We start from the raw sequence: 12,975 nt of genomic DNA, 5'->3' as shown, positions 1-12,975 counted from the left end.
TTAAATATATTTTTCCCCACTTATAATGGATTTGATCATCAATTCACAAAAGACCTCTCTTCAGCAAAACCTATTCTTTAGAAGGTTCCCTTTACAGGTAATTTCTTCATGCCCATACATCATACTTGTAGGAAGAACGGCTGAAGTCATGACACACACAAATATGGTCAGATCATGCTCCCTTTTTTACCCAAATAGCCTGATTCTTATAGCAAACTTAACAGGGGTGGATAGTATCTCACACAAGATTATTGGTCAAAAGCACTCAGACAAACAACTACAAGAAAACAACCCCACCTGCAAGAAAACAACCCCCTTGTGATTAGCAGTCACGTAGACCTTGTCCTTGAAGCCAGCTGCTGGCAACAATATTTTTAATTCCTCAGTCGGGCGATAGAAGAAAATCGTTATGGCAACTCCTCATAGTCATCCTGATAGCTTGGCTTGCTCAGCTGCAACAAGCCATGGCCTCCTTGCTTTTGTTTCAAAAAATCCTCAACAATTCCCCCTTATTCTTTTTGAGCAAACCAAGCCTGATGTAACAGTTTTGCAAGTAACCTTTTAACCACATTTATTACAATACAACATGCAATGATGATTGACACCACAACAAACAGAATCCTTAATCCCTCTTTGACTAATCCCAGTAACCATCTAGGCATCGTTTCAAACAAATCAGTGAGCCATTGATCGAAAGGATTGATATCATATTGAATCTTTCTCATGTGCTCTTTCAGGAAAGTAATGGATTTGTGAATTGACTCACTATGATCAAAAAGGTTCAAATAGCACATTCCCTCAAAGTCCTCACACCCATGCCCCTGAGCCAAAAGCAAGAAGTCAATAGCAGCTTGATCCTGTAAGAGCGCATGTCGCAGACTATTTTGATCTGGTAACATCTCCTCAAGTATCTCTGTCCTGGCATGGGCTTGCTTCTCAGCCCAGCATACCAATTTTTCCAAATTATTAAGTGCAGCCACAGCTGCTGCTCCTGGCACGAAAATTGCCAGTGCTGCTCTAGCTGCAACACCAAGCAATTCAACATTATCATTGCAATCCGGTGTGAGCAATGCCCATTTATGTCTGGTGATCTTAGGCAACTGTGACAAGCTAGGAGCAAATACAATGAGTTTACCTAAGTAACATGGACATCCGATAGCATTTGCAGGGATACCTTGCCAGGCCCTATCCCCGCAAATCAGAAAAACATCAGGAGGTAAGGCCATAGCTGTATGATTATTCCAAACGCTATAGTTGTTACCCCTTGTCTCCGCGCCATAGGCCCCTAAACCCTGCCTAGCAGTGTCATTGTAACCACAGGTGTTATTTGTATTTCTGTACCCGTATGGCCCTTCTGAAGTCACATTTGTCCACCCTGTTGGATTGTGTTTTTTGAAAGGATTTAATCTTTGCTGTAAATTACCGAACACAAAACATGTTTGAGTCCAATTCTGTGATGTGTTCCCAATCCTCTGAGACCCACGTAACTGTAACTCTTGTGGATCCCAGGGCAATGAGACAGTAAGCGAATTTATCAATTTCACTGAGCACACAGCTACAGATGAGGCATTGCAGTGATTGTTGGTAGCATATTGGCCAAACTCAGAAGGGTCATACACAGGTATACCTATGAGGCAAGTCCTGAACGGATCTGTGGACGATGCCATGGACAGACAAAATTCTGACATACCAGTCTGATTAGCCCATGTCACCCAAAGATTTCGTTGATTTCATTGAGGCTTGATCTTGGTTATGAGCGTAATCCCTGCTGGCAGTATTAGAATCAATCACCATCAACAACTTTCCCCTCCCTTGAGACATCTTGGGAAGTGTCCTGGTTTCAGTTAGGACACAGCTAATTTTCCTCCTAGTAGCTGGTAGGGTGTTATGTTTTGGCTTAGGATGAGAAGAGTGCTGATAACACCCCGATGTTTTAATTGTTGCAGAGCAGTGCTTATACTAAGCCAAGGACATCTCAGCTTCTTGCTCCATCTTGCCAGTGGGCAGGCTGGGGGTGCAGCAAGAGCTGGGAGGGGACAGACCTAGGACAGCTGACCCAAACTGGCCAAAGGGGTATTCCATACCATCTGACGTCATGCTGAACAACAGATAGGGGTGGCTAGCCGGGGGGAGGGGGCCGGACTGCTCGGGGTTAGGCTGGGCATTGGTCAGCAGGTGGTGAGCAATTGCATTGTGCATCACTTCTTTGTACACATTATTATTAGTAGTAGTACTATTATCATAATAATTGTTATTATTATTGTTATTATTATTGTTATTATTATTTTCCTGTCTTAATAAACTGTCTTTATCTCAATTCACGGGCTTCACTTTCCCATTTCTCTCCCCCATCCCAGAGAGGGAGGGGGGAGGGTGAGAGAACAGCTGTGTGGTGTTTAGCTGCCAGCCGTGTTAAACCACAACAGGCAGCCTTCACAAATTGGCTTGGCACCCACACTGGTCCTGCTCACATGCTGCGAGCCTGATACAATACTGCGTCCCGCGTCTCTCCACGTCCTGTGTCTCACCGCATCTCTGTTCCGCGTCCTTTTTTTTTTTTTTTGTCCATTATAATCGGCATCAATTATCCTTGGCAAAACAAACAATCCGGTCAAAGATGTACTTGATTGTCCTAACAGCAATACATTACGGTCATTCCCACTCCAATTGATACAGTCAGGTAGAAGATTCCTAGAAATACTAATGAAATTCCAACATGGAATGAAACCCCTACAGCACCACACTCTTTGAAAACTTTTTTCAGCTCCTGGGATTTATTGAGTTTCTTGTTTTCACTGCTGAGATCTGTGGCTGCCTTTTCAGGGGATCCACCCACATCCTTGGCCAAGCTGCCGGCGGCGGTCCGCAACGCCAACAGAGGGGCCGGCGGGCTGAGTGGGGGGGGCAGCCCGAGGGTGGGGGGTGGTGAGGGGAAAGCAGCGGTGGCGGCGGCGAGCGGGGGCCCATGGGGCGGCAGGCCCGGTCGCAACAGCAGGCGGAACATGGCAGCGCCCAATGCGTGCAGGTAGGTGCTCAAACCGGAGAAACGCAGCAGCCGGCGGCGGGGCAGGCGGGCGGATGCCCAGAGCTGACAGCAGGGCAGGCAGCAGGGCTGGCAGCGCTTTGCACCAGGCGTTCTGTCAGTCCCAGGCGGTACTGCTAGAGCTTGCGCTGCCGCCATCACCTCCTGCTGCTCGGCTTTCATACCACACAGCGCATTAATCACTGTCCGCCACATCCCACTCACTTCTTTATCCAGCTTTCCACTTGAGATGACTTTATCCCATAAGCGATCTCCTACCTCCCGCCACTCTGGACTCACAGAGCTACTCGTGCCCCATCTTCACTGACTCCTCCGTTCTCCCGTAGAAGTTTTGAGGTCCGGCTTGATCACCAATGTCCCGGGTCCCGGTTCAGGCGCCATTTGTCGCAGGAAGAACGGCCGAAGTCATGACACACACCAATATGGTCAGATCATGCTCCCTTTTTTACCCGAATAGCCTGACTCTTATAGCAATCTAGCAGGGGCGTACAGCTTCTAACACAAGATTATTGGTCGAAAGCACTCAGACAAACAACTGCAAGAAAACAACCCCCTTGTGATTAGCAGTCACATAGATCTTGTCCTTGAAGGAAGTGCCAGCTGCTTGCAACAATATTTTTAATTCCTCCATCGGGCGATAGAAGAACATCATTATGGTAACTCCTCGTAGTCATCCTGGAAGCTTGGTTTGCTCAGCTGCAGCAAGTGATGGCCTCCTTGCTGTTTCAAAAATCCCTCAACACATACTAATAAATAAAGCACATCCCACAGCAAGCCCGGCTTGGGAAGAGGTGCCCTGACCCCCCTGCAGCCATGGGGCAGAGGGAACCTTGTTACCCACGCAGCGCCGGTGATTGAGGATTGCTGCCCATCTCCTGGGCAAAGGGAAGGGACTGAGCCCTCCTGCAGGACTCCTCACCCCATCCATTATTAAACACCTCCCGTCCCTTCTGGAAAGCCCTGGCAAGGCCTAATGGGTTAATGGGTATTGCTTCATTAGCTAAGTCCCCTAACAAGGGAGAGTCTACCCTGGCTTCAAGTCTTTCTTACCCAGGCCCAGTGTACACACAGTTTATAGCCTGCACCTGTTCTTCTACCATTCTGCATGGCAGGAGAGCAGCATGCCCAGCACCCCACTGCATGGACCTGAGTTCACTGCAGCCTCACAAACCCAAGGGCACAGAGCAGAGTCCTTCAGCTCCCTGCTGCGTGAGTCCCATGCCATTTGGCCATCCCATCTCCAGGAGCGCTGGCTCCACGATACGGAGGATTTCCCTCAGGACAACAGCATCAGTTCAGGAGGTTTAAATTTCTCCTCGTGTGGGAGCCAAAAAGCCAATTTTTAAAGTTTTGGGTTTTTTTAGATCCTAATGACACCACCAAATCTCATCTCCCCTAAGCGATCACTCTCTTTGCTGGGTATTCACATCCTCTGTAGCAGAGCAGTTTGCTTCTCTGACACAACACTCAGGAAGCAAGCAAACAGGTTATTGTACATATTAAAATGTGCAGTGGCATGACACAGTGTTAGGGGGCACATGGGGCTTTTAATGCCTTTAGTATCTCTGTCTCTTCACTAACATCCCTGTGCACACAGAGAAAAGCAGCACAGGCATGTAGGGATGTGGGAACACTTCTCAATATTTGGATACTCCCTGCTGGGTCTCCGCAGCTCTTCCTAAAGCTGGTGGGATTTTGTGGGTGAAGCAATGCGTTGTTTGAGACAGACTCCACTCACATGCACCCGTTCCTAAGGGACAGAGTGGAGATGTCATCCAAACAGCACCCATTGCTTCCAGACATGTGCACCCTGCCGGCCCCTGTGTGCAGGGCAGCCTCTCACCAGTGTCCTTCACTTGACAAAGGAACCCTGGAGAAACCAAAAAAAAAACCTCAAGGCACACCCTGAGACCACTTCATGATAAATACAAAACACAGCTGGGGAGTGCTCACACCTGGCTGAAGCAGAAAGCTGCCCCAAATCCAGCATTTCACTGCATTTCTACACTAGGAAAGCTGCTTTGGCATTGCCCAGCCCTGCAGTCCTCCTCAGCCCATGCTCCTCACCAACCTGCAAGATGTTGGACTGCATCTTCTCACTCTCCCTGTCCCCCTCCATCTTGTTGGTCAGCAGCCCCTGCACCTGGTACTCCAGCACGTAGCTGTCAATGAAGCGCTCCAGCTCCTCGATCTCCTGTGAGCGGCTGCTCCCTGCCTCTGAGGAGGCGGATGCCACTGACGAGTTTTCCATCACTGCAGCTGGGACAGTGGGAACGGAGGGTGCCTGAGAAGGAAAAAGGATGGAAATTGAGTTCTTGGTCACCTGCTGAGCAGCACCTGCCTCTCCCACCAGCACAGATGCCCCCTTCTTCCTTCATGAGCCCTCTTCTTCCTCCATGAGCAAGAGGCCCATCTTGTGATCCTACACATAAGGGCCACAACAACATTTGCCTATCCTCCTCACAACCAAAGCTGTAGAAAACCTCTAGAAACATGCCCAATAAATTAACAAAGCTTAATTTAAAAGGCCCGTGACATTGGCTGCACTGGAAGCGGAAGGATGATGAGGTTCGCGTTGTGGCTGGGGACATGAAAAGGACAGGAACTGCAAAGCTTCTCTAGGACCGTGGCAGTAAGCAAGGTGCTGAGTCAGCAGTGCGCCTGCTAACAGTCCAGGGAGGAGGTTTGGATGTGGAGGTGAAACAGTGATCACACCAGAATCTAATTTTAAAACCTCCGCTTGTTAAAAATGCATTAGAAAAAGGGAAAACATCCTGCAGAGCACCACAGTGTGGCTGGCTGGCAGCCCTGGAGGAAGCCACAGGCGATGCTGTGCTCAGTGTAGAGACCACATTGCCCCCCAGGGACAGATGGCAGCGGCTCTGCCTCCACAGGGATGCTGCTCTGCAGAAAACAAGGACTTTAGGGGGCTTGTACCTTAAGGTGTGCTCAGGGTGCAGACTGGCAGGTAGCCCAACCAGGATGCAAACCTTCTGAGCAGCAGCAGTATGGATCACTAGGTGCTCTCTGTGCAGATTTTAAATGTATTTAAATGTATTCTTACTGGTGAGAGTCAAAATACAGAGCAAAGGAAGAAAAAGCTGTGCAAACACAAATAGATGCAGGTACCAAATTAAAGACTGGATCTCAATGCTTGGTTCAGCTACCTAACTGTCCTGACACTAACCCCTCCCTCCAGTTCCTGCTCCAGAAGCACAGCCTTCTCCTAAAAGCTCACATGTAGACTACTGATAGCACAATAAGAAGCCATTACCCAGGGGGCTTATGTTACAAACCCTACTGGGAGAGTAGGACAGTCTCATTCAGGGCACATATCACCAAGGAATTAGGAGCTCTGCTGCAAAACAAAACCAGAGCCCTATGCATTCCCAGCAATAACCCCTGCCCCTCTCCAAAGCCAACACGTGCGAATGGATGCACACCTGAGTACTTGCACGCCTCTGCAGGAGATACCAGGGACTGAGTTCAAACCCCTTTTATCTCCTCTGATCCACAGAGGAAATGAAGAACTTCAGCATAAGGCTTCTTTGAGGCTTCTTTGCCTCAGTCTTTAGCAGCAATACCGGTTGTTCTCTGGATACCCAGTCCCCTGAGCTGGTGGAAGGGGATGGGGAGCAGGATGTGGCCCTCACTATCCACGAAGAACTGGTTGGCGACCTGCTACGGCACTTGGATGTGTACAAGTCGATGGGGCCGGATGGGATCCACCCGAGGGTACTGAGGGAACTGGCAGAGGAGCTGGCCAAGCCGCTTACCATCATTTATCAACAGTCCTGGCTATCAGGGGAGGTCCCAGCTGACTGGCGGCTAACAAACGTGACGCCCATCTACAAGAAGGGCCAGAGGGCAGACCCAGGAAACTCTAGGCCTGTCAGTTTGACCTCAGTGCCAGGGAAGCTCATGGAGCAGATTCTCTTGAGTGTCATCGTGCGGCACTTGCAGAGCAACCAGGCGATCAGGCCCAGTCAGCATGGGTTTATGAAAGGCAGGTCCTGCTTGACGAACCTGATCTCCTTCTATGACAAAGTGACGCGCTGGGTGGATGAGGGAAAGGCTGTGGATGTGGTCTACCTTGACTTCAGCAAGGCTTTTCCCACAGCATTCTCCTCAAGAAACTGGCTGCTTTTGTCTTGGACTGGCGTATGCTTCGTTGGGTTAGAAACTGGCTGGATAGCCGGGCCCAAAGAGTGGTGAATGGAGTCAAATCCAGTTGGAGGCCAGTCACTAGTGGAGTTCCCCAGGGCTCGGTACTGGGGCCGGTCCTCTTTAATATCTTCATCAATGATCTGGATGAGGGCATTGAGTGCACCCTCAGTAAGTTTGCAGATGACACCAAGTTAGGTGCATGTGTCGATCTGATCGAGGGTAGGAAGGCTCTGCAGGAGGATCTGGATAGGCTGCACCGATGGGCTGAGGTCAACTGCATGAAGTTCAGCAAGGCCAAGTGCCAGGTCCTGCACCTGGGGCGCAATAACCCCAAGCAGAGCTACAGGCTGGGAGATGAGTGGTTGGAGAGCTGCCAGGCAGAGAAGGACCTGGAAGTGATGGTTGATAGTCGGCTGAATATGAGCCAGCAGTGTGCTCAGGTGGCCAAGAAGGCCAACAGCATCCTGGCTTGCATAAGAAGCATTGTGGCCAGCAGGGCTAGGGAGGTGATCGTCCCCCTGTACTCGGCTCCGGTGAGGCCGCACCTCGAGTACTGTGTTCAGTTTTAGGCCTCTTACTACAAGAAGGACATTGAGGTGGCTCAAAAGAGTCCAGAGAAGGGCAACAAAGCTGGTGAGGGGTCTGGAGCGGCTGAGGGAGCTGGGCTTGTTCAGCCTGGAGAAGAGGAGGCTCAGGGGTGGCCTTATTTTTTGACATTCTAATGGAGATTAGGCGGAAACAGAGAGTGTTTCGCTACTGAAAGGAGGGCCAGGTGTCATGGAAAGAATACAGGGATGCTGTTCGTGTTTGTAGGGAGAAAATTCGTGTGGCCAAAGCACACCTACAGTTGAAGCCGGCTGTGTCTGTGAGAGAAAATAAAAAGGGTTTTTTTAGATATGTGAATGGAAAAAGGAGAACTAAAGAATACATAGGGCCGCTCCTTGATAGGGAAGGTCTCCTCACAGACAATGACATAGGCAAAGCAGAGACGCTTAACGCCTTCTTTGCCTCTGTCTTCAATGCCGATGATGGGCTTCGGGACCCAGGGTGCCCTGAGCTGGAGGACCGGGACGGTGGGGATGACAAACTCCCAACCGACCCTGAACGTGTACGGGATTTGCTACTCCACCTGGATCCCTACAAGTCCATGGGTCCGGATGGGATTCATCCCAGGGTGCTGAAAGAGCTGGCTGACATCATCGCGGAACCTCTCTCAATTATTTTTCAACGATCCTGGGAATTTGGAGAGGTCCCGGTAGACTGGAAGCTGGCAAATGTTGTGCCGATTTTCAAGAAGGGTAAGAAAGAAGACCCTAGCAATTACAGGCCTGTCAGTCTCACGTCAGTGCCTGGTAAAATCATGGAGAAGATGGTTCTCGAACTTATTGAGGCGCACCTGGGGGACAAAGCAGTCATTGGTCCCAGCCAGCATGGGTTTGTGAAGGGTAGGTCCTGCCTAACTAACCTGATTTCCTTTTATGATAAGATCACCCGTATGGCGGACCAAGGGAAACCAGCTGATGTGATTTTTTTGGACTTCAGCAAGGCTTTTGACACGGTCTCCCATAGGATCCTACTGGACAAAATGTCCACCATACAGCTAAATAAAAACATCATACGATGGGTGAGCAATTGGCTAACGGGCAGGGCCCAAAGGGTTATGGTGAATGGGGCTGCGTCAGGCTGGCGGGCGGTCACCAGTGGGGTCCCTCAAGGCTCCATTTTAGGGCCGGTACTTTTCAATATTTTTATAAACGATCTGGATGTAGGAATAGAAGGCATTTTGAGCAAGTTTGCTGATGACACCAAACTTGGAGGAGTTGTGGACTCGAATGAGGGTGGAAAGGCCTTGCAGAGGGATCTGGATAGGTTGGAGAGCTGGGCGATCGCCAACCGCATGAAGTTCAATAAGAGCAAGTGCCGGGTCCTGCACCTGGGACGGGGAAACCCTGGCTGCACGTACAGACTGGGCGATGAGACGCTGGAGAGCAGCCTAGAAGAAAGGGATCTGTGGGTCGTGGTAGACAGCAAGTTGAATATGAGCCAGCAGTGTGCCCTGGCAGCCAGGAGGGCCAACCGTGTCCTGGGGTGCATCAAGCACGGCATCGCTAGTAGGTCAAGGGAGGTGATTGTCCCGCTCTACTCTGCGCTGGTGCGGCCTCACCTCGAGTACTGTGTGCAGTTCTGGGCACCACAGTATAAAAAGGACATGAAACTGTTGGAGAGTGTCCAGAGGAGGGCTACGAAGATGGTGAAAGGCCTGGAGGGGAAGACGTACGAGGAACGGCTGAGGGCACTGGGCCTGTTCAGCCTGGAGAAGAGGAGGCTGAGGGGAGACCTCATCGCAGTCTACAACTTCCTCGTAAGGGGGTGTCGAGAGGCAGGAGACCTTTTCTCCATTAACACCAGTGACAGGACCTGCGGGAACGGGGTTAAGCTGAGGCAGGGGAAATTTAGGCTTGACATCAGGAGGGGGTTCTTCACAGAGAGGGTGGTTGCACACTGGAACAGGCTCCCCAGGGAAGTGGTCACTGCACCGAGCCTGTCTGAATTTAAGAAGAGATTGGACTGTGCACTTAGTCACATGGTCTGAACTTTTGGGTAGACCTGTGCGGTGTCAAGAGTTGGACTTGATGATCCTTAAGGGTCCCTTCCAACTCAGGATATTCTATGATTCTATGATTCTTATTGCTCTCTATAAGTACATTAAAAGAGGCTGTAGCGAGGTGGGGGTTGGTCTATTCTCCCACATGCCTGGTGACAGGACGAGGGGGAATGGGCTTAAGTTGCACCTGGGGTGTTTTAGGTTGGATATTAGGAAGAACTTCTTTACCGAAAGGGTTGTGAGGTATTGGAATGGGCTGCCCAGGGAAGTGGTTGAGTCACCATCCCTGGAGGTCTTTAAAAGACGTTTAGGTGTAGAGCTTAGGGATATGGTTTAGTGGAGGACTTGTTAGTGTTAGGTCAGAGGTTGGACTCGATGATCTTGAGATCTCTTCCAACCTAGACAATTCTGTGATTCTGTGATATAATCCTGCATTTGTCCCTTAGCCAGTGAGTGAAGTCATAAGGAAGCCAGCAGCTGGCACCCAGACCATCTGAAGGGCATGCATCTACTGAAGAGAAGCCAATGAAGCCTTAAATGTAGCATCACCAGTAAGGTCAGCTCTGAGGGCGTTCGAATGGATGCTCCTGTGGTCACCATGTGCATCTACCCAGTGCATCTGTCCCAGAATACTGATCTCCTTTGAAAGCCTGCCAGCTTTGCTTTCTGATAATAGGCCACCTCCTTCATGTCACCGAGATGTCACCTCCTCTGGTGCAGAACAAGGCAACTGCTGAAAAAAACATGCCGCCAGTAGGGCCAGAAATGAAAAGCATGGAGAGGTCCTCTTGTGGTCACCTGAAATGGGAACTGCACAAGGACCCCTCTGCCCCGATGACAGCAGCCATGGACACTTCCTCAAGAGAGACCAGGGTTTACACAACTCCCAGAGCACACATGGGAGCCAGGAGCCACTGCTCCTGCATCCAGCAGGCGATGCCAACCCCCCCAGTCTTCTCTCTGACTCTTTCCTAGGGTCTGAAGCAGGATGGAGTAAGCAGCCCACCAGCTACTCAAACACCACCTTCTTCCCCAAGCCACTGTGCTCCTCTTCCATCACACAACCAACAGAGGAGCTTCCAGCTCACAAGGACCACACATCTGACCATGCAAGCAGGCTACTGCACAACACAATCACTGCTCACATGTCAAACCTGATGCTCCCATGAAATGTCATTTTTTGTGCGTGCACACTCACGTGGAGGACCAGCACGGCTGCAGGATGAACCCACACATGGCAGGTCCCCCAGGAGGTCCCCCCCAAGGTACTGACCCCAGCGTGAACTACTTGGGCTGCAAGCAGCAGCTCGCGCAGCTGCAAGCTCCTCGTTAATCACACAGCATCTCCACATCTCCCAGCCTCTGGGGAGCCTTCACAAATTAAAAATGGAAGCAGCACGGGGAGGATTGACAGTTACTGGAGATCACTCACTACAGCTGCGAAATAAACATGACAAAGTCTGAGTACAAATCTCTTGTAATGGCAAACATGTTTAGCTCCCCCAAACACCCCAGCCCCAGGAACAGGCTCCAAGCATCCTGGCTGACAGGCGGTTAAACACCAGCAAAAGCCACAGGGGAACACTGCCCTGGCTCCCCTGACTTGGGGAAGGCAGGTAGCCACACCAAAGGACCATCAGAGAGAGGCCATCAAAATTAAGTATTTTGCACATGAGGCAAAAACTGGGGAACTTGCTGCATGATGGGGCCAGGAGGAGCCTCAGCCAGGAGCTGCAGCAGGCCCTGCACCACGAGCCTATTGATGCAGCCCTGCAACAGCCACAGGAGGGGAACCACACAAACGGAGCCCTCCTGCACCCTGTGCCCTGCTACTCCAACAGCCTCTTCTGGGGAATGCATGCAAAATTGCATCAACCAGCTATTAGCTATTTCTAGTGCAACCGCAAAGCCCTGTGGTGTTTGCATATGGCTTTGAACATCCTGGGAACAAACACATTCCTATTTCTCTGTGGCTGAATGCCACTTCACTCCTTAAAGAAATGAAACCACCAGGCTTTTGTACCTGGGATGGAAAGGGGTGTGTTTCCACATGAACTAAGCAGGATTTAGGACCAGAGTCTTGCAGCAAGGCTCATGCTCCTCCCTCCCTGTGGGTGGTGGGGTGAGGAACCAGGAGCTCCTGTTGCATGGCAGGACACAGAGATTTCATCCCTCGCCCTCCCCTGCTACGGCAACTGGTATTTACAGCCTGGTTGGAGAGGAGTGTAAAATTACCAAGCAAAATCTGAGTGAGCCACATGCCATCCAGAAGGGAAGAAGAAAAATTTGTTCCCAGCTTGTGTAATTTCCAGCTCTTGAACTATTTCTCATCTGTCACTTCAGAACAATTGTAGCTTCATTTACAGCAGTTCTGGCCTAAGGATTTCATCTGCCCAAGGAATTATTCCCAAATGTGCCCAGACTGTCAAAAAGGCTAATTATGTAGATCAATAACACAGATTAGCTCCCAAACAAAATCATGTGGCATGTTAAGAAAGAAAAAAATATTAAAAAATAAAAAAAAAGAAAAAGAAAGAAGAGCCCCAGAGAACACCGAGCCCCGGCGGAGGACATGCTTCTCACCCCTTAGCTAATTAGTGCCAATTATTAAATGGAAAGCATCAATTATTAAATAGTAAGTACTAAAGAAATTGTCAAGCCCTGAGATGGAAGCACAGGTGACCACAGCACATCCTGGAGGACACGGCAGCACATGGAGGTGCCTGTGCATAGGGAAGGGGATGGCCAGTACCAGTGGCATCGCTTTGGAGTGGGACTCAACTGGCAGGGCCAGAGGGTGGCCTGTCCCCAGGGCCAAAGCAGAACGAGAGGACTTTTTGCCTTTTTTGGGGGGTGATGCTGGAGGGTATGGAACCAAGGGAAGGTCTTGCTGGGTCGCTGCCCCAGGACATTCCAACTTGCACCCCATACCTGGGGTGCTCACCCCTGCACCCGCCAGCGCTTTGCACACGAGCAACAGGAGAGACGGACTGAAAGGGAACAGGTTTAGCCGAAGTCACAAAGTGCAGCAAACAAGCCCAAATCTCGTATTTGAGACATCGCTGTGTCTCTAGCAGAAAGCTCCAAAGACGAGTCATTTACAGGACCTCTGTCTCCCTAAAGGAAAGCAGAGCTCGGCAGGAGTAGAAGCGCCCCACAT

The 12,975-nt window shown here is 50.3% G+C and overlaps 1 protein-coding gene across 12 annotated transcripts in view; it reads right to left on the bottom strand.

Annotated features, from left to right (window-relative positions):
* CTIF (cap binding complex dependent translation initiation factor) overlaps nucleotides 1-12,975 on the bottom strand; it is a 168,910-nt gene that overhangs the window by 143,614 nt on the left and 12,321 nt on the right. For 11 of the 12 annotated variants that reach the window (XR_011090717.1, XR_011090719.1, XR_011090721.1 and 8 more), the window contains exon 2: nucleotides 5,115-5,327. Coding sequence is in view for 2 of the 12 variants with exons in the window: in XM_068665217.1 (XP_068521318.1) it covers nucleotides 5,115-5,294 (180 nt within the window). In the remaining 10 variants the exon portion in view is untranslated. Of the gene's footprint in view, nucleotides 1-5,114; nucleotides 5,328-6,486; nucleotides 6,842-12,975 lie in introns of those variants that run through there. The other variant, XR_011090718.1, reaches the window with a different exon arrangement.

This window comes from Anas acuta, chromosome W (assembly GCF_963932015.1).
Source record: "Anas acuta chromosome W, bAnaAcu1.1, whole genome shotgun sequence".
NCBI classification, from domain to species: domain Eukaryota; kingdom Metazoa; phylum Chordata; class Aves; order Anseriformes; family Anatidae; genus Anas; species Anas acuta.
This window is presented reverse-complemented; position numbering and strand designations above follow the sequence as displayed.